Raw genomic sequence first — 25,706 nt, 5'->3', positions numbered from 1 at the left:
TTGTCTGTTTTGAGGGGGACGTAAATGAAGGAGACGTAGATAGAAACTGAATATTCGTCTGTTTACCAATAGACGAATATAATGTAATATATTCGTCTATTCAACTTAACAGACGAAAATAGTGTACCATATTCGTCTGTTCAAGATGAACAGACGAATATAGTGTACTATTTTGGGATAATTAATCTGCAAGTCCTTATAGTTTCAACCAATTTTGAATCAGGTCCCTATAATTTTTTTTTCTTTTTATCAGGTCCTTATACTTTCACCTGTTTTTAATTAGGTCCTTGCATTTATTTTTCTTCTTATCAAGTCCTTATAAGATCACCTTATTTTTAAGTAAGTCCCTGAATTTTTTATTCTTTATTTTATAAATTCTAATAGTACTATTCTATAAACATAAAATAGTATATATTATGTAATATTAGTTTATAAACAATAATATTCTAAACATAATGAATTATTATAATAATTTTATTTTTTTAGCAAAAAAAATTAATTGTTTAAAATTTTTTTCCTTAATTAATTAATTATATTACTTATCTTTTATTATATAATTATTAATATTTTATATTTCAGTATTAATTTATTTAATTAAGTTTATATTTAATTCATAAATAAAAATTAAAACTAGATGGACCTGATTAAAATTTTAGTGAAATTATAAGGACTTAATAAAAAGAAAAATAAATGCGAGGACCTAATTAAAAATAAATAAAAGTATAAGGACCTGATAAAAAGAAAAAAAACTATAAGGACCTAATTCAAAATTGGTTGAAACTATAAGGACTTGCGGATTAATTAACCCTACTATTTTTGTTTGTTCAAGATGAATAGACGAAAATTTTGCATAAAAAAAAGGTACAAATGTGAAATTTCCCGAATTTTTTTTACAGAAAATCCTGAAAATTTTTCAAAACATAAAGTACAGCCAAATTCTACACATTAAGATCTATTCCATAATCCACAATCCTAATAACATCATTACATAATAATTCAAGAGATTCAGATCCATTCCAAGAACATATACACAATCCTAGTAACATTCTAACATGTTTTAAAAATCATAATAATCCAAGAAACTTCAATACCATCTAAGCCGGTAACCTCATGTATCATTTTGAGTGTAAAACTCTTGAAGAAATTGCCCCGCCAAACGATCTCGGATAGCATCAATCTCTTCATTATTATAACAGTTTTTATCATCAAAGATCTGTAAGTTATATAAATAAGAAGATTGAATTCATCAAAATAAGAGAATTAAAAGAAAAATAATTCAATAGAAAAAAGCAAATAATCATAATCAAATGAATTATTACCATCTCAAAATTTTGAATACATTCAGACTCAATAATTTCATATATGAAACATATAATATAATATCCGCACTCTGCACTTCCTGACTGTCGATGACACTGTAAAATCAAAGTGAATATGAATATGTATATATATAGTTGATGATATTAAAGAATTGAAAATATGCTTACTTTTGGTTTGTGCCAAACAGTCTTGTCATTTTTCCCCTCGCGTTTCCCTCCCCGTATATAATACGTTTTAAAAGCCCTATGACAAAATAGAAATGACTAGGGATTAGAACAACTTAATGAAGTAGGAAAACAATATATTTGACCACAAAACTTACGTGTCGAAGATATGTTTCATTTCCTTGCTTGGGGGATGACCAATGAATCAAACCAGTAAATGACGTTATCTCTGGGACAAGGAATGCACAACGACCAATGTCCACTGAAATATAAAAAGAAGGAAAACCAATAAAGATTCTTTGAAAATTAAATAGATATAAATATGCAAATATAGATATAAGCTACTTACTTTTCGATAATTGGAGCAAAATAACAAGGTAAGAGAGTGTCTACAATGGTATTATCCACGTATCTCACCAGGCTATCAATATTATTCTTCAAAGGTTGCAAAGCGGCTGGACACATGAATCCATACAAATGTTCCTTTCCCGTAGAAGCGCAGAAGTTGTGAAAGTAGCTATCATAAATTTGATACAAAACAAAAATTAATTCATACATATAAGTAAAAATGAGCAATTAGAAAATATAAATCATAAAATAAAATCACATTATTGCCAGTTGAATCCATGCAATGTCTAGCTGATCCAGGGATAGAAAGTCCTTGAGATCTCTCTGGTCCAATCCAAAATGATATGTGATTTGCTCTCCCACAATCCTACTAGGCATTTGTATATTGACTTTGTTAACTGATTCATAAATATAATACAGTTGTGCCAAACAGGAAAATTTAGTAGCATCTTCAACGTCCTAATAGAAAAATACAATAAAAATAAGTGACATAAAAAGTATGTGAAAGAGAAATCAGAAAATGCTTGTGTTTTGTACCATTGGAGATATGACGTCAATGAGTCTTTTAGGCCATAAAATAAAATGCCCTTTTGCTTCACCTAGCTTGCCAACCTCGTCACTGGGAAACGGCAAATCTACATCTACCTCCTCCTCTCGAACAGCCGTAACCGTCATTTTGACCGAGTCCGCTGGGATTTTTTGATTATGAATTTTAGACCCCTTATATATCTAATGGCATTGGCAACAACATGCATATTTGGGTTATCTAAATAGAGAACACAAGGTTCTCCATTATTTAGTGGGGACTAGGGTCAAACGGAACTGATGGCACTTGTGGATTGAAACTCCCTTTTGTGCTGCCATAGGCTGGAGAATTCTGAGACCATGATACAAATGAAAGAATGGAATTAAATGGAAACAATGTTGACAAAATTCAAAACAAAATAATTATGTTGTGATTAATTATATACCTGAGGTGTACGTTCTTGTGGTTGAAATTGCCCAATTTGCATGCTTGAGACCAAAGACCTCATCTCCTCCTGAATGTCGAACATAAACTCATTTTTGAAGAATTGACAAACCTCATCACTTGTCATAATCTCTTCACGAACTTGTGCTCGAATTTTGTCCATCAGGTCAGCACTTGGGACACTTCTGTCTGTAGAGCTTTGTGAACCGGAACCAAAATATTGGGTTAAACCAACTGTCTTTGATAACCCTCTCACTTGATCAGGATGGTCTAACTTCCTAGTTGCAGCTGCCAGCAAAGTCTTAATTGCGCTTCCACTCCAGATAGATATCCTTTAATGTCTATGGCCTCTTCAGCTACATATCTTTCAACAATTGATGCCTCAGGTCGATAAGGATTCTTAAAATAACCCTTTAAGACTTTCATGAATATCTCAAATAGATACATCCATCTTAGATATACAAGACCACAGATCCTTACCTCTCTTACTAAATGCACTATCAAATGTACCATGATATCAAAAAATGCTGGAGGAAAATACATTTCTAGTTGACACAGAATAACATACCCCTCTTTTTCCAATTCATCTAACTTTTCAGTGTCAATAACTTTGCTGCAGATAGCATTGAAAAAAATACACAGTTTAGTTATTGTGTTTCTCACATCATCTTTCATAATACCTCGAATAGTCACTAGTAATAGTTGCTGCATCAATACATGATAATCATGAGATTTCATCCCAACTAACTTTAAATCGTCCATCGAGACAAGCTTTTTCATATTAGAAGAATAACCTTGTGGCACCTTAATGTTATGCAAACATCGATACAAGCTAGTTTTCTCTGCTTTCAACAATTTGTGTGCTGCTGGCTCCAAATAAACCCTCTTACCACCCTCTTTTAGTTGCGGATGTAACCGTTCTCTTATTCCCTTTTCAGCCAAGTCTAGTCTAGCATTGATTCCATTCTTAGTTTTTTCTGGTATGTGCAAAAGAGTACCAATAAGGCTATCACAAATGTTTTTCTTCATATGCATCATATCAAAACTGTGTCTAACATCAAGATTACACTAATATGGAAGATCAAAAATATGGACTTTTTTTTCCAAATGTTCTTCTCTCCTATAATCTTTTTATTCTTACCAAACACGACATCAATCCTTTCCACTTTACAATAAACTTCCTCTCCAGTTAATGGCTTTGGAGCCAATCCATGTTCTGGTGTACCATTAAAAACCTTTTTCAATCTACGTATGGGTGGAATCGATCGAGAAACCTCCTATGACCAAGATAAACTGTTTTCCTTCCATGCTTAAGTTGGTGGTAGTGTGTGTCCGCTTCATATATAGGACATGCTTTATGTCCATTTACACTGTATCCTGACAAGTTTCCATAGGCAGGAAAATCATTTATCATTGTGAAGATAATTGCATGCAGCTTAAAGGACTCTTGTTTATGTGCATCGAACACATCTACACCTTCCTCCGACAATTTCTTCAAGTCTTTAATCAAAGGTGCGAAGTAGACGTCGATATTGTTCCCCGGCTGTTTTGGTCCTGATATCATCATAGACAACATCATGTACTTGCACTTCATGCATAACCAGGGAGGTAAGTTGTAAATCACAAGCAAAACTGGCCGTGTACTATGTGTGCTATTGAGAGTACCGTAAGGATTAATTCCATCTGTACAAAGCCCAAGACGAAGATTTCTTGGCTCACTACCAAATTCTGGATACATTTCATCTATTTTCTTCTATTAGGGAGAATCAGCAGGGTGCCTAAGATATTTTCCATATGATATTTTCTCATCAACGTGTCATGTCATCTTTTTTGCCTCTGTTGCATTAGTAAACAACCCTTTGAATCGTGGTATTATTGGAAGATACCATAGTACCTTCAAAGGTTGCCCTTTAGTTGTCTCATTAGCATCGCCATCATCACTATCTTTGTGCTTTTTCACTTTATATCGTGAAGATCCGCATTTTGGACACTCACTAAGATCAACATACTCTTCCTTGTATAATATGCAATCATTAGGACAAGCGTGTATCTTTTCATAGCCCATTCCCATCTGAGACAAGATTTTCTTTGCCTCATAGACACTATTTGGAATAACATTATCAGCGAGAAGCATATCATCCAACAATTGAAGTAATTCCGTAAAACTTTTATTTGTCCATCCATTAGTTGCCTTTAAATTGAATAACTTCAATACAGCTGTCAACCGTGTATACGTAGAACACCCAGGGTATAAAGCTATTTCTGCATCACTTTGCAAGCTATCATTTATATGCGATTGTGCGGAGAACCCCTGGCCAACATCATGAATCATATCATGCATTCTATCATTGAATCCACCCACCACTTCCTCTTCTTCAACTAATGGCATTGTTCCTCTTTCGCCATGCCATATCCATCTTATATATCAAAAATTTATCCCCTCACAAAATAAGTGATCCCTTAAACCATCAATAGTCAAACGTCTCTCATTTAAACAATTAACACAGGGGCAAAAATACTTTCCACTTTTGTCATAAGCATTCTTTTTAGTAATTAATAAATTCTTCTACCCCGTCCTCATATTCCTTAGATGTTCTCAAAGCACTCATCCAATTACGATCCATTCTGTTAATATATAAGAAAATATTAGCTAAAATTTAACATAAGAAAATTTTATTAATTGGCACAAATAAAATACATCATCCAAAAATATTTTTTTCAATAAATAAAAGATATATTTTTCTATTTAAATGCACCAATTTATTTAATCTAATATCATTATTAATTGTTTCCTACACAAGTTCATATAATTCATACAGATAGCCATTTCATCAAACACCATAACTACTACAACAAAATATTTAAAACAACTCATTCTTTATAACTCATAGATATCATGAAAACAAAGATCTAAATAACAGAAAATCAAAAACTCATCAATTTCATTCTATTGATTATACATGCATCTGTCTTACCCACAGGTTACTTAAAAATCTAAATTACAATGCAATCACAAGCTAGACTCCTAATCCCAACAACAGTTCATCAAACAACAATAAGCAACATATATGATCAATTAATCTTTAAAAAGATATCATACTTACTTATGAAGTGAAGAATGCAAAATGAAGAGAGCTGCAGACCACCCACAAGTGAGCTAGAAACACACAAAAAATGTGAGTGAAAAAAAAACGTTGGGTGGGGTTACGGGAGTTGGGGGTGGGATTACGGGGAGTTGGACGGGGTCGGGTTGGGGTGGGGTTATGGCGAGTGGGGGTGGGGTCGAGTGGGTTTGGTTGGGGGGGCGGGCGTAGGGTCGAGGGGGCAAGGGTGTTCAGGGGTGGAGACAGGGGAGTGGAGACACGGGGGGAGGGCCTAGGGGGACCATGCCAGAGTTGGGGACAGGTGGGGCCACTTGACGGGAGATGGGGGGACAGGGGGGCTAGGGATGCAGATGGCAAGTTGAGGGGAGAGTGTGGGGTTTTGGAGACAGTGAGGGTGTCGACTTGTGGGAGAGCTGAGGGACGAACTGATGAAAGACGAGGGTGAAAATGAAGGGGAGTAAGGGGCGGGGGGACAAAAAGGGGAGCCCATATTCGTCTGGTTGGTCGGACTAGATGAATATGGGCTCAGATATTCGTCTGGTCCATATACCAGACGAATATGGGCCTCCTATATTCGTCTGGTCCGTATAGGAGGCCCATATTCGTCTGGTCTGACCGACTAGATGAATATGGGCTACCTTTTTCGTCTGGTCCGTATACCAGACGAATGTGGGAGCCAATATTCGTCTGTTTTGTCCCAACTGATGAGTATGGGCTCCCATATGCGTCTGTTTTCAATTTCAGATGAAAATGAACTTTTTTGTAGTAGTGAAACAATGCTTTTAGACAATTTTATCTAATAAAATATGCAAGAGATTTTTATAATAAAAACAGGAATGTGTAATTTGCAACATTTTTAGACTTATCTTTTTGCCCCCCAAATTTTTGCAAAAACACGTGTGCAAGTAATTTTTGGAGAAATTTAATCTAGCAGTCCTTATAATTTTATCAAATTTTGAATGAGTCCTTATAGTTTTTTTTTTTATGGAATGGTTAATGTTTACACTATTAATAGACAATACTTATATCAAGTTACTTGTATTCATTATGTCAAGTTCTTTAATTAGACATGATCATGTACCCTATTTTTAAAATGTTAACATTTAATAGTATTTAGGCATATATTGGCTTTGATGAGCTCCCGAGACTTAACTCATCTAAACTTTTTTCAACAAAAAAGACATTTAATATTATTTAATTACCAATCCATATGAAACAAAAAAGGACATATGACCTGACTATGTGTGATTAGAGAACTTGACATGATGAATATAAATAATTTGATATAAGTTTTTGGAAGAATTACAATTAAGTCCCACATAACATAAGAGAAATAATTACTAAAAGATCTCAATAACAACCTAAACAATCTGAAATGACAAGTCCTACAGTAGAGAATGACAACTTTTGGAACTTATTTTGTAATTTTTTTCTTTTATGAGACTTGATTGTAATTCTCCCTAAGTGCTTTCCCACTAACAATGCCAATACTTTTTTTTGGAACTAATAATGCCAGTACTTCCCATTAACGAAGCTGTTAGTTCAATTAACAATGGATGAACCAATAGGGGTTGGGTCTAGTGAAAGAGGTTAGTCCCTCATAACGTGGTGAACCAAGGTTCGAATCCCCACTGAGAGATGTGTCCATATTTAGTGCCCGACAGTGCCTCAATAAGATTGTTTCTAATAGAAGATACCTATGCTTTAGCAAAAAAAAAAAACAATGGATGATACGGCATAGAAGCCCATCATCCCCAAGACTCATTTGATGTTCAAAACATCCATCGGCATTTGCTAGAAAATAATTAGTGAGGATTTTTCAAAAAAAATATTGGAATCTGAGAAGTAATTAAATAAACCATATATGCATGTATTTTTAAATTTTAATATGAATTATTAATTTTAAAAATTACATTTTATCTCTGAACAATTAACTGATTACAAAATTATAGAGAAACTTTAAAATATAATAAAATATTTTTCTAACCCTTGAACTAACTAGTTTTTTTTTGTCTAAAATACATTGTTAAATGCTCATCTCAAGCAACTTAACTAATTTAGATAGTTAAAAAAAGGCAAATAAATAAATAAATTAGTTATAACAAATATTACATGATCTCTTTAAAATATTTTTTTTATAACATTAGATTATAAATTAGTTTATAAGTTAAATAAATTAATTCTAAAAAAAATAATAGATACAAAGAATATGGTAGATTAAGATATTATACTTAGAAACAAATCCAATCCTACAGTTAGCTGCTGTATTATATTACCTCCTCTAGTCTTTAATATAAAAACTCACTTGACTTTTATTTTGGTCCTAACTATAAGACTTTAATTTATTTTGTCTTCATATTTATCCATTTTTTTCAAGGTAGTCTTTATAATAATGTTAGTTTTAGCCAATACACTTGATTAGCAAGGATATTTTTAAAAAAATAACATCCATTTATTACTAATAACTAACTTAACTAATTTTTTAATCTACTTAAATTAATCAATTAATTTTTATATTAAATTATTAACAACCGCAAGTAGTGTGTGTGTGTATGTTTATATTTACGAAGAGAGTAGCATATTCCTTTCCTAGCAATTTATTAGCACCTCTAGTTCTTAATATAAAAACTAGTTGACTAATTTAAGTATGTTAAAAAATTAGTTATTTGTAATAAATAAATATTGTCTTTCTTAAAATATTTTTGCTAATCAAGTACTCCTCCGGTCCTTAATATAGGACTCAATTGTTGAGTTGGTTTTGGTCCTAAATATAAAACCCATTTCTCATATTTATCAGTTTTCTCTAAATTATTCCTATGGATACTTCCTTAACCATAATCAAGTATGAGAGGAAGAGAGAGTATTAAGAAAGATGATTATGGTGTTTTAGGAAAAACGTGTCACATTTTCTATAATTAACTAACTTACCTAATTTCCTTAATCTAATCAAATTAATTAAATGGGTTTTATATTAAGGACCGAAAGAGTATATTGGTTAGAACTACTATTATTATAGAGACTATCTTAAAAATATATATAAGAAACAAAATAAATTAGAGTCTTGTATTTAAAATTAAAATAAAAATTAAACAAATCCGGAGGTAGTGGCCAATCCCCTGTTTCTTAAAAAAAAGTTTGTGTATGGCCATGTTAGAGACCTAACACGAAGAAACAAAACAAGGCAACGTTAGCCCAGTTGTGGCAACAAACGGAACCTCTCGTATCCACTTGCCACGGCCTACTAGCCACAAGGTAGTCCAATTTGGAAGCTTAGCGACTCGGATTCATCGGCCTCCTTCTCTTTCTCTCTCTGGGTCCTGCACTCCTGCCTCATGATTCGCACCCTCTGCTGTGTGGAGAATCCAGAGAAGAGAATCCTGGGATTCTTCTGACTGAGGGAGGTCCACCACTATCAGATACACCCTTCGAGAAATGCGGACTATTCCCTTGGGAATCTCAGCATCCCCAACTCCTGGAAACAATTCCAAATCTTCGTCCTCCCTCAATTTCGCTAATTTCAGAAAACCAGGGTCTTCCCCGTCAAGGGTTTCTCTTTCCTCTGCTAATGGATTTTCTTTCCTTTCACTCTGCCAATCAGGTGCTTCTTAGCTTCTCATTTACATTGCCCTGGCGGGTTTTCCGTTTTCAAGTTTTCTTGTTAAAAAATGCTGTTGATTGCTAGTCGAATCTGTTGTTTTTGGCATGCCTATGATCAACCCTGTAATTCTGGGATGGGGCATGGGTCTGAGAAATTTCAAAGGCTTTTCGTCAACTTGTGATATTGGCATGATTAGGAAGGGGAATAGCAAAACTGAACGAAGAAGATATAAAAAAATTTGGCAAATGGTAAATGTTTTTTTTGCCTGAGGGCAAATGGTAAATCAGTTTAAGGGAAGACATGATTAGATAAATGAACTATAAAATATACAATCCAGTTAATGACTTTTGAGTAATATGAAATAACATTGTTTTTTATGAGCAGCATCCTGTGTAACTCTACATGTCCCATAAAAATGAATTACAATTAGCTCTATATTAAAGACTTAATTAGAAGGATGAACTCTCTACATGGGGTGAGGGGGAGTTTGCTAGTTATCATATAGAGATATTAACTTTCAGGGTAGTTAAATTTCTGGTGTTGGGATGTAGGACTTTGCAGAGCTAGTCAAGTTGTTGATCTATTCCCAACTATGTCTCCGGAAATCATAGTTCGAGAGGCCAGGTTAGAAGACTGTTGGGAAGTAGCCGAGACTCACTGCAGTTCCTTCTTCCCTGAATATTCATTCCCATTGGATTTTGTTCTGAGGATGGACAGAATGGTGGCAATGTTAGCAGGATTCTCTTTACCAAATGGTTGCAAAAAAACCTGTTTGGTTGCGGTTATTGGCAGCTCACTTAATGAAACTCTCTTCATTGGGAATGAAGATTTCAAGATTGGAGGTCTTGATGGGAGAGTTAGCCTCAACAAGGGATATGTGGCTGGTATATTAACGGTAGATACTGTTGCAGACTTTCTACCGCGAAAAGGACCGCTGAGACAGAGAAGGTGAGTGCAGAAATTACCACCGGATTTTGGATTACTTCGGTTTATCAGTCTTTAGGACTGGTGATGCTCAAGATCAGGCCAGTAAAATGATGTCAAGTTTTGATTTGTGAATTCACCATTTTCCTGGAGGACGTTGTATGTTGGCAAATAAAAATGCTAACTTTACCTGCAAAATCCTAATTTGGGAATGGAAATTAATGAACTAACCTGTGGTTCATGACTGACTAAAAATGGAATTCATTTGGATCAGCCTAAATTTTAGTATATGCAGTTATTGTCTTGCACCAAATTTATGATTTTTTTTTGTTTTTGGAGTGAAATGCATCCAATTTATGTTGACTTGTGTATATGTGGTTAAAGCGTCTTGCTTAAACTTTATATATATAATTATTGCCCCTTCATTTGGTCATCTATATATAGTACTTCGCAAAATATTGCAGTCAAAGAGACTATGAGTATCACTTTTCAGATCTCTTAAACTTGATCAGTAATTATAAAAAGGGGATTGAATTTAAGCAAGATATGCACAAGTTGCATTTTTCCTAATTCATTTTGACCCTGCATTCGTTATCTTAGTTCCATGGAGGCTTCTAAAACCTCCATTGTCCCTCAAAGTTCTTCGATATTTTACTTATTTTATAATGACAGTATCCTGGCGGTCTGGCTTTACATTTTATTTCGTTGAAATTTAGTATAAAAACTTATTGTAAGGCTTGCATTCACATGCTCAATTCTTCAAAAATAAACTGTAAGACGATGTCAAAAGATGACTGGAAGACTGCCAAAAGATAGCAAACTCTATGGATTTGACATGTTATGAACAGATTTTACCTGTAAATCTTTTCTGATAACTTGAGAAAAAACTATTTATGTTGTAGGACTGGAGTTGCGTACATATCCAATGTGGCAGTTCGGGAAAAATTCAGACGCAAGGGTATCGCTAAAAAACTAGTGGAAAAAGCAGAATCTCAGGCCAGAACCTGGGGATGTCGTGCAATTGCATTACACTGTGATTTGAACAATACTGTAGCCACAAAGCTATACCAAGGCCAAGGCTTCAAAAGTATTAAGGTGCCCGAAGGAGCAAACTGGCCCCAGCCAAAGACCTCACCAGATGTTAAGTTCAATTTCATGATGAAGCTTCTCAGTGTTTCAACTGCTTCTTAGATGCTAGTTTGGCTTGCAGGTTATATTTATGCTGTCAAACAGGTTTTGTTGAAAAGAAATTTTACGAAGGTTCTGTCTGTTACTAGAATCAATGTTGTGAATATATATATTTTAATTGTGCATGGAAAAACCTATGAAGCACTAGTACTCTGAAAAAACAGAGCCATAACTTGTTTTATGTGTCTGATACTCACACTTTATGACACTTCAAATTGTACTAGGGCACTGCATATTTCGTTGTGTCGTGGTATTCCTGCTTCTTAGGTATAAAACAAAGGAATAGATTCAAAGAATCTTGTAGGATCTTTGGCTGAACCGGTTGTAAACATTTGTATAGTTGTTGCCATCCTTCTGTGCGAGAGTAGACATGATCATCTACTGCATTATTGAGGTTTGGCTCTGTTTCATCTTTCAAAAACTCTGTTGCTGAGCCTTAGCTACCTTCAAGTTTGTTTGGAAAATCGATTCATCTGTGGAGATAATTAGATGACCATATATTTTTTGCATGTCTGCTTGTCCTAATGATCAAGATACTTAACTCATACTCTGCCTAAGATGGTTTGTTGTTGAATTATAATAGGACTTTTGTAGCTGCTGTTTTAGAAGGAATAACAGAATGTGGCCGGAGTGCCACAGATTGAAAGTGATCCAGTATTCTTCTATAGGCCTTGTTCTAACGTGTTTGGGGTGGCGAACCCAAAAGCACTTTTTTTTTTTTTGTACAAACCCAAAAGCACTTTTGTAACATGTTTTACCTTGCAAAATAATGCAAAGCATGGTGTAACCCCAAACAGTAGCACAACCTAGGTGGTAGAAACAAGTGAATGGTGCCTGATTATGAACAGAAATTTGCTTGCCAAATAAAACAATGTTCTAGTTTTTAACTTGGTTTATTTCTTGAAGTCGAACTAAAGTTTTATTTATCGTTGTAATTTTTATCACTTGGAGTTGGGGGATGAAGCTTGGCCACGAGTAATGGGTTTGCATATATATTTTTCTTGTTTTTCTTTAATTAAATCACTGGATTTTACATACACTTTTTCTTTTTGTATGAATGTATTACAAATTAAACAAGCAATAACAACAAAAATAAGTAGACAACTTTTTAACAACAAACCAATATACAAGACACAGATTAAAACTAGCTTCCTAATATCATTAATAAAGATCATGAAATGGAGATTGCAAACACTTAATAGGACATTACCGATCTCTAGCTTTGGACGATATAATCTTTCATCAAGGCTTTTCCACATGTCCAATCATTCAATATAAAGTTACAAAGAATATTTGTGTTAGTATATACCAAAGAGAAAATATTTGTGTTATATTTTTTTTGCACAAATTTGTGTTATATTTTGTTCTGTCGTTTTTTGGAGAGGGGGGGGTAAAATTTTGTTCTGTCCATTTGATCAATGATATGCCAGAAACTGCCTCTGGTGTGTAACTATAAAGAATCCAGCCCATGAAGTGGCCAACTTATGGCCCATTGAATCTGTAAATTTTAGTTAATTATATAATTATCACATTTTAATAGGCAATGCCCCATGCATTAGCAGACATAATAATTTTTCCGGGAAAAAAGAAAAGCAAACATAATAATTTAAAGAACCAAACGTGGACCCACGAAAAAGCTCCTTTTTTTTATACCCATTTGGTGAGCATAATAATTAGGGTGATAAATTAACTTGTTTAACCCTATGTGGCGATTTACAGACGGAGTTGACTTTTTTATACAAAATTTACATATAAGGCCCCTTCATGTTTAGTAAATAATACTTTTGGCCACATAAATTACAGCTCAGGATGTCGAATTATGATTTAAATTGGGAGTGAACAAATCTCGAACTTGATCTGTGTTATTTAAGGATTCCCAATGTCCAATACAGAAACAGGTCATAAGATCCAATGTCTAACCCAGAAGCCTAAAAGCCATAATCTCTGTGTTTGGAAATTGTTGCTCTGGCTTGGTTTTTGAGGCACAAATCTTTGACTTAAAACCTAACCTCACACGACAGAAACTTCAAACCAACGTTCAATCTCTCTTCTCTCCCAATCCATCAGATACCTTTTCATTAAAAAATGCCCAAAGTTGCAGACCCAAATACCTAACCAGTTGAACCCTGATGACATTCGACAATCCCCATGTGGCAAATCTGGTGTCTCAGTCGGGTTGACTTCAGTATGAACATAAAATAATCCTCAGCTAAAACCCCATTATTTTTTTCTAATTAATTACAGTTATGCATCATTTGGGAAATGAATTGGGTCTGTCTAGATCTGAGAAGGATAGGTTTCTCTTTGCAAAGTGGATGATCTACTATAATACTCCCTTCAATTATAAATAATTAACTAGCTCTTATATTTAAAACCCAAACAAATCCCTCAACTAGTTCTTACATACAAGACTAGAGAGTAAAAATTAAGGAAACTATACTATTTAATCATTTATATTAAAAGATACCCGTTGACGTAAAACCCTTTAATATATACAATCAAACAGGAATAATTTAGCAGATGTTGTAAATTTAAAGGGCAAAATGAATAAAGGTTTTATCTTTATGATCAAAACAAACTCTTCAACTAGCTCATATGTTGAAATGGGAGGAAATATATTGAATTCCATGATTAAAATTTGATATGAACATGACAAGTGGAATAGAGAAGAGAGACATGATGGAAAGGAAGAGAGTGGGAAGAAACCAGAGTGATGACAGCAGGGTTGGAGACTCACATGAAGCAACAAGGGCATGCATATTTGGTTACTGCAACTTAGGATTAAACAAATGAAGAAAGATTAAATCTTTGACCAACACAAACACACGGCTTGTGGCGATGTTTGGGGCACGGGATTGTTGAACTGAGCTGTATTCCTTGACTTTTGCGTATCTTCGTGTCAATACCATACACACCTTCAACTTGTTATTTTATTAATTAAAAGCAAATGGGTCCATTAATATCTTTGATGCTTGAGTAAGTCAGAATCTGAAGCTAATTAATCACCCAAAATATTGAAACAATTTCTGAAGTTATTGATTAATTAATGAATTAAACTGAGATCCCAATGCGTTTCATTTACTGTCTTCCTGTAACTGCGCCATTCTTGGGGACTGGACTGTGGATTACAAAGTTATCCTTTTGCCCTTTTAATTAATTAATTTATTGCAGCATTTATACATTTGGAAACGTTAACGTCACAATTGCATAGCTGTGTCATATAATAATTACAATTAGAATGTCTAAGGCATTATTAAATTTATCATGTTATTGCCGAGACAGCCCACTGTTTAAGTAGAAAAATTATTGCATACAATAAGTGCATGTATATGTATGCAACAGATCTTATCTTTTAATTGATGCAACAGATATTATCTTTTAATTTTTAATATACTCTTATGGGTTAGTGTTGATCCAGTAGCATGAAATATTTTTCTACATGTTGGACACTTTTAAATATTTTGTGATTCATATGACATCTTAAAGTATTTTTTTAAATACGTATAGTATCTAAAATATTTTGTCACTTATCTAGTATTTTGAATTACTTTCTTTATGTCCAACCCCTTAATAAGTATTTTAAGGGAAAAATTATACGACAAAATATTTTAGAGTGCTAAACACAAAATATTTCATAATGTTAGATGAATGTGGACACATTTATTGGGGAAAAAAAAAAGGGCATTAACACTATAACTATATGATATCATGTATTCTTAGGTTTCATATTTAAACTCTGTCAAGTTTAATTAGAGATAACTTTTCTCATGTAATTTCTTCCATCCAAAAAATTTGAAGCCCCAATTTTACTTAAAAAGAATCTCTTCCACTTGAATCAATCGTCATTGAGTGTACATATGCTCATTACATACCAAAAAAAGAAATCTCTTTATAAATCTGATTCAGCAAATAAAGATCTAGGGGTTATTTAGTTATAAAGCTACATTTAACCTCTATTATCTGTTAGTTGAAACTTGAGAAAATGAAGCGAAACAATTACTCTATGTGTTAATTAGATATGATGTATCATATTGATGCACTCATTCAATGTGAAAGCTGTGGTTTAACATTTTTGAGGATCCAAACCTAATCAGATATCCAGGGATTCAAGTTTCCTATATTTACTATAAGGATTAAGAAATAGTTAGTTAGTTTAGTGAGTGAGAACAAAAATTAGAATTGATTTCCTCACTTATTTCTTAAAAAATTATTTAATGATTGAGGTAAATTTTAGATCTCTGAAAGATATTCACCACAATAAATATATAATTCTCCCTTTAAATATCCAACATTCTCAGTCTCACGTATATATTTTGACCCTGAATATCAACAACACCAAAATTCATAAAAACTTCCTAACTTGGTCAAAAATTAAAATTCTACGATTAAATACCATGTTTAAGCAACATCTAATAATCAAGTTAAAATGATGGCATACCAAACAATACGTCTCATGTATTTCACCAAACGCGTAAAACCGGCTTCTCTCCTTTGCAGCTTTCTTCTTCATATCTGTTGTGAAATTGTATTATTCAAATTACATCTACACAGTTCAAATTTAGTATTCTCTTCTCTTAATCATGTAGGATGTCATTATCACCTTTTCAACCACTTAATAAAACAACAGATTGTGAACAAGGGATTGCCAGTATTTGGGGACAAAGGTTCACTGGTCAAGGCTATGTAGCATCTTGCCAAGACTAGATGCTCTTAAATCAAAGCCACACGCTTCAATCTCTTTATACTGTCCAAAAGTAGAGTTATATATATATAAATAACACAAAATAAAATAAAGAACAACGGAGTCTACAACCAGGTGTTGCCTGCGTATAGCCTCTCTTGTGATTATCAACTTGATATTATAATTATTAACCCTAACCCTAACCCTAACTCAATCTATGTTCACGCTGTTTTTTTAATAATGATAGGTGTGAGATGATCCGTTCTCCTATAAGTCCTCTATGCAAGCTACAGAAGAAAAGACCAGAAATTGAGTAACTTCTTTGTTTTATTTGGGATTTTTAACTATAATCCAACAGTTTTTTTTTTTCCACAATACCTTGAATTTATCTTGTTTTTTAGCGGGGATTCTCAACTGTATATGGTAAAGTAGACGGCAAAGAAGGAACAATACTTTACTTTGAGGGTCAAGAGGGTGATCACAGAATGAAATAGAAATACAGCATTCTTCGACAATACTGATGAGTTACAACATTCCCTGATTGGAATAAATGGGATTTTCCCCTCATCTTCCAAAACAAAATTACAAAATAGAACCTCTGTTGATTGCAAGTTAACGAAAATATTACCACTATAGTTCATCAAAGTGGGGATATTCAGCTGCAGCAATAGCTGGTGGTTATGAACCAAATGAGAAATATTTTCGTTAACTTGCAACTTATGGCCTGAGTAGATTTATGACAATCAAAATCAAAATCCACACTATACAACAAAGGAAAACTTATGCTATGAGAGACAGCTGGAATTTGCAAGAATTTTTGCCTCCTTGCTGTCTTCAAGAACTCACTGGCACCGCAACAATAACTGAAACAATTTTAACGAATTATAAAGCCAAGCACAAGAGGTTAACATTTTCGGTTCCAATATCAGAATTGTGCTGATCTTTGTACCAGGGAGACCCTCCTTCAGAAGAATTCTCTGTTGGACTGTTTCGGTGCAAAGCAGAACCCGAGCCGTCGGAAACAACATGGGATGCCTTCTGGGAAGTCCCTTCGGATGAACTATTCCCAGTTGTACTAGCAGAGCTACTGTTTGAACTCTGCTGTTCAGTGTGAATGCGTTGACCAAACAACAGTATATGGGGTGTTTTGGCATCAACTGGTTCCTTCAAGCTCGGGCTGGGATTTCCCATGGTCAACAAGCATGATATTTCAGCATTGTTCTTCAGGCTGCTGCTATTGTAGGCACTACGAGGAGGTCTAGGAGGCTGGACAGCATGGTCGAGCCTCGGAAGTTTGCCCAGGAGCATATCTGATTGCAGCTTGTTGAAAGGGAAATCACATGGAGAGAGACCATATTGAGTATGCCTGGCTCCCTGTATGCCCGCAGGACTATAACTGTCATGAACGTTACAAGGGGAGTTAGTTTGATTGAGGAGGTTTCCGGAGAATGGTGGCATAGGAAGCTGATTGAGGAGAGGAAATTCCGGATGCTGTAGAAACCGTGACTTCTTTCTTGGTGGTGAGAATGGAGACAGATGGAACGTTGGCATATTTGAGACTAGTTCAACCAACCACGGGTTTACACTCTTAACATTCTGAAGCAAATCTGGTTCATCCCATGCTACCTGCAACATGACAACATTAAAAAAAAAAAAAAATCATATTAAGCATTTTTAAAGCCAAATATGTAAAATGAATGAACTGGGTATTTTTTAGCATTGATTTGGCACACAGGTAATGCTCAATAATAAGTCACTAGTGCTTAATTTGCAATCTAAGTACTTGATGGTTGTATAACAGTTAATACAATTAGTTAGTGTTACTGATCTGGAATAAAAACTCGTAAATTCTACATAAATCCAGGAAAAAAAAATCCCGCTCATTTTCAGGTATTACTCAACTGTTGATACAGAAAAAAAGAAAAATCGGCTCAAGCTGATAAGCTTTTGACTCATTCCATCTTTTTTCCAGCATTCATTATAGGTCTGTTACAGTTTATGGCAAACCATTCAAGATGGAAGCCAACATTGGAAGCAACTTAGCCGCTAGGAAGTGGGATCTAAATACTCCTAGAGAATCCAATTCAGTTCCGAGATTCAAGCTAGTGAACATTGGAGACAAGAAACAAAATTCTAAATGGTGTGTACCTGTAGAAGACGCCATGGAGAATCAGGCCAACGAAGGGGATCAGCAACCCGAACAGAAGATATCGTCCCCATGAACCAGCTGATCCTGGAGGAATCCTCAGTTTCAAAAGGCATTTTGAATCTCATCCCAGAACACCACTGTATTTGCATTGCAGCCCTTACCGATGAGGCCTTAACGCAGAACTCCGGCGTGCTAGCTCGTGGATAGTAGACCACCTCAAAGGGCCTGCCATTAACAGCAGAAGTTACCGCTTCAATAACAGATTCAGCGGTCACTCTTCCCTTGATCTCCTCATGAGATTTTCTCCTCAACAATGAGTTTTCATCTTCACGCATGAAACCTGAATTCCCACCGAATAGAGGGACTGCTTGATTCCAGCCAGTTGGATACTCAATTCCACCACCAATCTCCTTTTTAGCCCTCCTTATCCCAACGCAAAGATCTCCATTTTCAGCCCTCAAGAACACAATAGAATCCCCAGCAACGAGCCTCTTCTGGTTCACAAAATTGCTCCATCCAGTGTGGGATCTAAATACTCCTAGAGAATCCAATTCGTTCCGACATTCAAGCTAGTGAAACATTGGAGACAAGAAACACAAAATTCTAAATTGTGTACCTGTAGAAGACGCCATGGAGAATCAGGCCAACGAGGGGATCACTCAACCTGAACAGAAGATATCGTCCCCATGAACCAGCTGATCCTGGAGGAATCCTCAGTTTCAAAGGCAATTTGAATCTCATCCCAGAACACCACTGTATTTGCATTTGCAAGCCCTTACCGATGAGGCCTTAACGCAGAATTCCGGCGTGCTAGCTCGTGGATAGTAGACCACCTCAAAGGGCCTGCCATTACAGCAGAAGTTACCGCTTCATAACAGATTCAGCGGTCACTCTTCCCTTGATCTCCTCATGAGATTTTCTCCTCAACATGAGTTTTCATCTTCACGCATGAAACCTGAATTCCCACCGAATAGAGGACTGCTTGATTCCAACCTTTGGATACTCAATTCCACCACCAACGTCCTTTTTAGCCCTCCTTATCCCAACGCAAAGATCTCCATTTTCAGCCCTCAAGAACACAATGAAATCCCCAGCAACGAGCCTCTTCTGGTTCACAAAATTGCTCCATCCAGTTGTTAAAAGGTGCCGGCGAGGGGTCCCTCTATGATATGCCTAAACTTCCAGTTCTGTCCGTGCACATTTTGGCAATAATGGTCTGAACTGGAGGTTTCTGCAGAGTAATCCAACCTAGGAAAGATGGTCTCTGCGCAGTACCGAGGCACAGAGAAACCTCCACCGTTATTGGCGTCAGACTGAGTCAGTGTCTTCGCAAAAGAAGCTGGCTTTTCTTGACCATCAACTCCATGGTTCCCCAGAAAACTATCATCTTCAAAACCCATCTCACTATCTCTTAGAGGGATCAACCTCATTTTCACAAACACCTCGTCCGTGTCAGGGTCTGCCATGTATTTCATACCAGAAACCCTGCAAGGAATGAAAGAAGGAATTCGGGTCGAGCCGAAATCTACCTTCCCCTACCTTCCCTGAGCGTGCTCTGCGTGGCCCTGAGGAAAGTAGAAGACCTTCGAATTGATGGGTGGCATTTGAACCATCGCACCAGCACAGGCGTGCCATAATTGAGAATCTAAGCACTTTTCAGATGAAACCCTCTCATCCATAACCAGAAACATCTTAAAGGCAACAAAAAAGACAAAATCCTTTCTTCAAAGAGGTTTTGTATGGCAATTCAAAGCAGTTACAATAGGGAAAATTAACAATAACTGAAATTCGAAGATACCCAGAAAAGAATTTAAGTGCATAGCATATATAATCAAGAGATTTGACGGGTAAGGATACAAATTAAATACCCAGAAAGAGAATTAAGAGCAGGGGATGGTTCGAGAAGAAAGAAAGAGGATGATTGAGAGAGGAAGTAAAGAGGAAGATGGGGAAGGCAGATAAAAGGGAAGAGGAAGGAGAGCTAAGAGTGAGAGTTTGGGAGTCGAGAGAGCAGAAGGAAAGGCAGTACTCAGCGAGTCACGCGTCTAAGGTTCTTTAAGTTGCCGACCACAATGTGAAGCGGACGGGATTGACAGAGAAGGACAAATACGAAGTCCGAGCCCATCATTTTTTTTTTTTTTTTTTTTTCTTTTCTTTCATGAAAAAAAGACCGTCCTTTTCCCCCCTCATGCATATGTCGGTATATCATCCAAAAGCTCAGTTTCATCTTATTTACTTTTAAATTTAAAAAATATCCTGTCTACATGTAAATGGATGGAGCATTCGATATCATCAATGAATTAATTCAGAATAAGTATTATCAAATTTTAAATGGAAACAATTTTTTTAATTTGCAAAACTTAAACATAAAATTATTGAATTTTAAAAAAGGAAATTGGGTTGGCCTGCGGTTTAAAGTGAGAAGAGTAGGAGGCAAGACAGGAAGTAGGAAATAATAAAACATCACATGAATCCCAATAAAGTGAGGTTGGGACAATACCCTTTAGGAATAGGAAAAGAGGGGAGGGGACAAAGGTGAGTGGACGAAATTAAGAAAGGGGTTTTAATTAACTTTTCGGTTGCAAATTAATAGAGACAACACAGAAATCAATCAAAGATGAGGGGGTCGGAGTGCAAATATGGAGAGTTGGAAGGTGTGATTAGTTTTTATTATTATGATGAAGTGGTCAAATTGTGGGGGAAGCAAAGCAAGCCCACATGGAGGGCCAGGAAATAAAGAATTTGTAAGAGGGTTTCAGAGAACAGAACCATCCAAGAATTTCTGTACCCATTTATGCAAATATTATTGTGATTAGTGAGAGGAAATTGGGGAAATAAAAGGGGGCCTAGGGTTTGATGAAAGAGGGGGCGGGGGCTCTGAAATCAAGGAGGAGGCAAAAACTGATAACCCAATTGGGGTCAACGTTGATGGGGTTGCCCCTAACTCTTCGGCCGTAAATTAAAACTTGTTTGGAAATTGCATTTTGTGCCCAACCTTGTACCCTCACTTGCTCCATTTGAGTGGGACCTTGTCCCTCTTTTCATGTTTGCGTGTTATTAAAACTTGATTCGAGCATGAATAAATGAATGAATCAGTCTTTTTAACTAATCTGATTAAGAGTTTTAACAAGTTAATCGGATTGCATTTTACTTTTTTTTTTATTGAGTACTACCTCCGGTCGTCCTAATTATAAAAGCTAGTTGACTAATTTGAGGAGATTAAAAAAATAAGTTAAGCTAGTTATTTGTAATAAATATGTGTTATCTTTCCTAAATATCTCCTTGTTAATCAATGTGTTAGCTAGAACTACCATTATTAGAATGACTACTTTGAAAAAAAATGCATAAATATTAGAGACAAAATGGATTGGGGTTTTATATTCAAGATTAAAATAAAAGTCAAACGAGGTCTTATATTAAGGATCGGAGGTAGTATTATAGAACTTGACATAATAAATATGGTAAAAAAAAACTCTAATATGAATTCAAAACTCTAGGACTTAGAGTGAATTACTGTCTAATCAAATTGTACACACAACAATAATATTGAAGAGGTCTCAACTTTCATGATGTCAATACCATAACTTATGAGAATTTTATTATTTTATATTAAGAGTACATGTTTTTTGAAGTAATAACATAATCTTCTTGTCACGCATGGTTCTGGGTAAATGTAAGTATTGCAGCAAAGAAACAAAAAGAAGTAGAGATTATAAGGGTCATGATCAGCTAGGAGGTTGCAGGCATAGGCTATAAAAAAAAAAAAAAAAGGAGGAAGAAAGAGAAGAAGGGAAGAATTATAAATGCCGGGGAAAATGGGTACAAAAAAAGGACGGTAACTATATTTAAAAAATAAAAAAGTTTTGTATATATCAGTAAAGAACAAAAACTAAGTTACACCAATAAACATCTCACCAACAGCCAAATTATGCGGCCCTTTCCTCGCCTTGCTTCCCTACCTTTTGTTGTTATTTTCAATGATAATAATAACAACAACAATTGCTATATTATTGTTAAAAGCATACATTTTTTGTTTTTTATTTTATATAAGATTTTAGGTTTGTCCTTGAAGTTTCTTTTAACAAGGGAGAATTATAATAAGGTCCCAACAAAAAAAATAATTGAAAAACAAGTCTTAGAGGTTGTCATTCTTACAATAAGACTTGTCATTATAGGCTGTTGAGATGTTATTAGTACTTTTAGTAATTATCTCTCTTATGTGGAACTTAATTGTAATTCCCTCTTTTTTTAAATAATAATTGTCATTTTAAAAATTAAACTCAATATATTGTTATTTGATAATATTTTATTAATATTTAAAGTTTCAATACCAATATTTCTTGATAACGCCGTTAGGATTAAAGAACCTGAAGATATTTATAAAATTAATATACCACACTTTTGCCCTATATTATACTACCTTAATTAGTAAAATCAACATATATTATTATAAATAATCAATTTAATTAATTTTTTATATTTTAAATTAGTTATATAGCTTTAATATTAAATAGTAGTATGAGACATGGTATTATTTAATTTTTTCAAACTAGCCATCATGTTGATACTTGTGTGTTCACCCTACACCACCTGACCTTAAAAAAGAAAGATATATATATATATATATATATATACACATATATATACGTAGAACCGGAAATTAATTATATTGAAGAGAAAGGGAAACTTGTGGAAATGATTGGGACACGAACATCATGTCCTATTTTCACATTCATATATATATATATATATATATATATATAAACCATAAAATGGACAAGTGTGTGTCTGTGTGTGAATGCAATGACCCCATTTTTAATATCTTATTTAATTAATTAGTTAATCATTTAGGAGCCAGAACCTTACCATATTACATTTAGGGTAGGGTACCCCCCATGTTCCCCTTATTATTTTCCCCACTTCTTCGTTGTTAGCCCTCACCCACACGGGCCATACCATACACCTTCGCCTCCTTTATTTATGTTGCATCATTATATGTGTCCCTACTTGATGCCTCTAATAATCTTCTCTTTCTCTTCCTTTAATTAATTGTAAAATGGGATTTTTTTTTCTATAAATAAATGATGGAATAAAGATAATCTATTACCAAATAAAAAATAAAAATAATTATGTTTTTAATAAATTTTTTATATTCATATGGTAGGTTATTGTCACACGACCATGAATATTCAAACATGCGTTTTTTACATTCACAGGTTCAAAACCTCATGATTATTTATTATATCACACATCTTCCATTTGATATTTGATTTTATCACATATGACAAGAGTATAATTATTTTTCAATCCAGTTTTTATAAAATAGAAAACCTAACAACTTATTTATCAACAAAAATATGTTCCATGCATGCTGGCGGAAAAAAAAGTAAATGATAGAATTTATTTTATATATATTTTTAAAAAATGAATAATAAATGAAGACGGAGAATAGGTGGCAGCGTCAGAGGAGTGAGGTACCGTGGACGCAAGTGAATCTGAGCCGTACGTGCTGGTCCCTTAAACTGTGGAATATCGTCGGCAACGTCACTGGTGGAACCCACCAGGATGGGTCCCACAGGAATCTCTGTCGTGACTTCTGTCCCCAGTTCCAAATGTCAAATTCAACTCCGGCGCCCCATTTCTCTCTCTTTTCTTATCTCTCTATTCACACTGTTACTTTTTTAATTAAAACAAAATTATTTCTTAATTTATTCTCTCTTTATTTGAGAATAATAATTTTGAAATGCAAAAATAACAAAAGGAAGAAATAGATCTTCCTTTTTTTTTGTCATCAGTAAGAAATAGATCTTGAACTAAAGTAATTGTAATCATAATAACAACTAAAACCATGTAATTTGCTGCCAATAGTGTTGAGAGAACCCTAGAGGTTAATCTCATTTATAAATTAAAACGTTACTCTCCTCCTCTCCTTAATATAGGACTTAATTATTGAATTAATTTGGTCATAAATATAAGATTTGTTTCTCATAATTATTAATTTTTTTTAAATTACCTTTATAGATAGGGAGAATCCCAATTAAATCCAGTCGAAATACCTAAATTCAGATTTAGGCTTGCACTTTTAGCAAATTTCTAATTAAGCCATGAAACCTAATTAGGGATTTCTAAATGTTGTTAAATAACCAGAATGCCTTTCTTCAACTAAAAAGAAAATTTGATTAATATACCTCTCTCAAGTAATTCCTCATCTCTTATGATTTTTTTAGACCAAAAAACATATAAGTAATTTTACAATGTTTGAAATTTGTATATATAACTTACACTATTAAAAATATTTTAATAAAACATGTTAAATTACAAATATAAGTAAAATTATAAATATAAGTAAAGTTTAAATAAATTTTTTTATTTTCAGTTTTTATAATTTACGTTAGTTTTATTTATTTAAACATGTCGGATCTAACTGAAAACGTAAATGATTACGATTAATATTAAATTTTTATTATAATTAAAATATTTTAAAATTTTTCCTCTCCTTAATATAGGACTTAATTATTGAATTAATTTTGGTCATAAATATAAGATTTGTTTCTCATAATTATTAATTTTTTTAAATTACCTTTATAGATAGGGAGAATCCCAATTAAATCCAGTCGAAATACCTAAATTCAGATTTAGGCTTGCACTTTTAGCAAATTTCTAATTAAGCCATGAAACCTAATTAGGGATTTCTAAATGTTGTTAAATAACCAGAATGCCTTTCTTCAACTAAAAAGAAAATTTGATTAATATACCTCTCTCAAGTAAGTTCCTCCTCATCTCTTATGATTTTTTTAGACCAAAAAACATATAAGTAATTTTACAATGTTTGAAATTTGTATATATAACTCACACTATTAAAAATATTTTAATAAAACATGTTAAATTACAATATAAGTAAAATTATAAATATAAGTAAAGTTTAAATAAATTTTTTTTATTTTCAGTTTTTATAATTTACGTTAGTTTTATTTATTTAAACAATGTCAGATCTAACTGAAAACGTAAATGATTACAATTTAATATTAAATTTTTATTATAATTAAAATATTTTAAAATTTTAAAATAAAAATTTATTTAAAGATTACTTATACTATAATTTGAAATGTTTTATGAAAATATTTTGAAGATTTTAGTTATATTACAAAATTTCAAACACTAAAAAATTATTTATATTTTTTTGTCTAAATATTAATAATAAGAGATGATGAACCACTTTAGAGGGATAATAATCAATTTTCATTTTTAACTAAAGAGGGG

General features: G+C 33.9%; 1 protein-coding gene and 1 pseudogene across 1 annotated transcript; one reads left to right on the top strand and one right to left on the bottom strand.

Annotated features, from left to right (window-relative positions):
• The first annotated feature begins 9,168 nt into the window (after positions 1–9,168).
• On the top strand, positions 9,169–12,037 carry LOC114730662 (uncharacterized). Its single transcript, XM_028917770.1, has 3 exons — positions 9,169–9,504; positions 10,056–10,452; positions 11,331–12,037. The coding sequence occupies exons 1-3, from the start codon at positions 9,339–9,341 to the stop codon at positions 11,617–11,619; spliced, it is 852 nt and encodes a 283-aa protein (XP_028773603.1). The 5' UTR covers positions 9,169–9,338; the 3' UTR covers positions 11,620–12,037.
• Positions 12,038–16,737: 4,700 nt separating this feature from the next.
• On the bottom strand, positions 16,738–20,436 carry LOC114730664 (auxin response factor 18-like; annotated as a pseudogene).
• Between the last annotated feature and the right edge of the window lie 5,270 nt (positions 20,437–25,706).

This window comes from Neltuma alba, unplaced genomic scaffold (assembly GCF_004799145.2).
Source record: "Neltuma alba isolate B1F8T4 unplaced genomic scaffold, ASM479914v2 tig00012754_pilon, whole genome shotgun sequence".
NCBI lineage: Eukaryota > Viridiplantae > Streptophyta > Magnoliopsida > Fabales > Fabaceae > Neltuma > Neltuma alba.
Note: the sequence above shows the minus strand (reverse complement) of the source record. Positions and strands in the feature narration are given on the sequence as shown.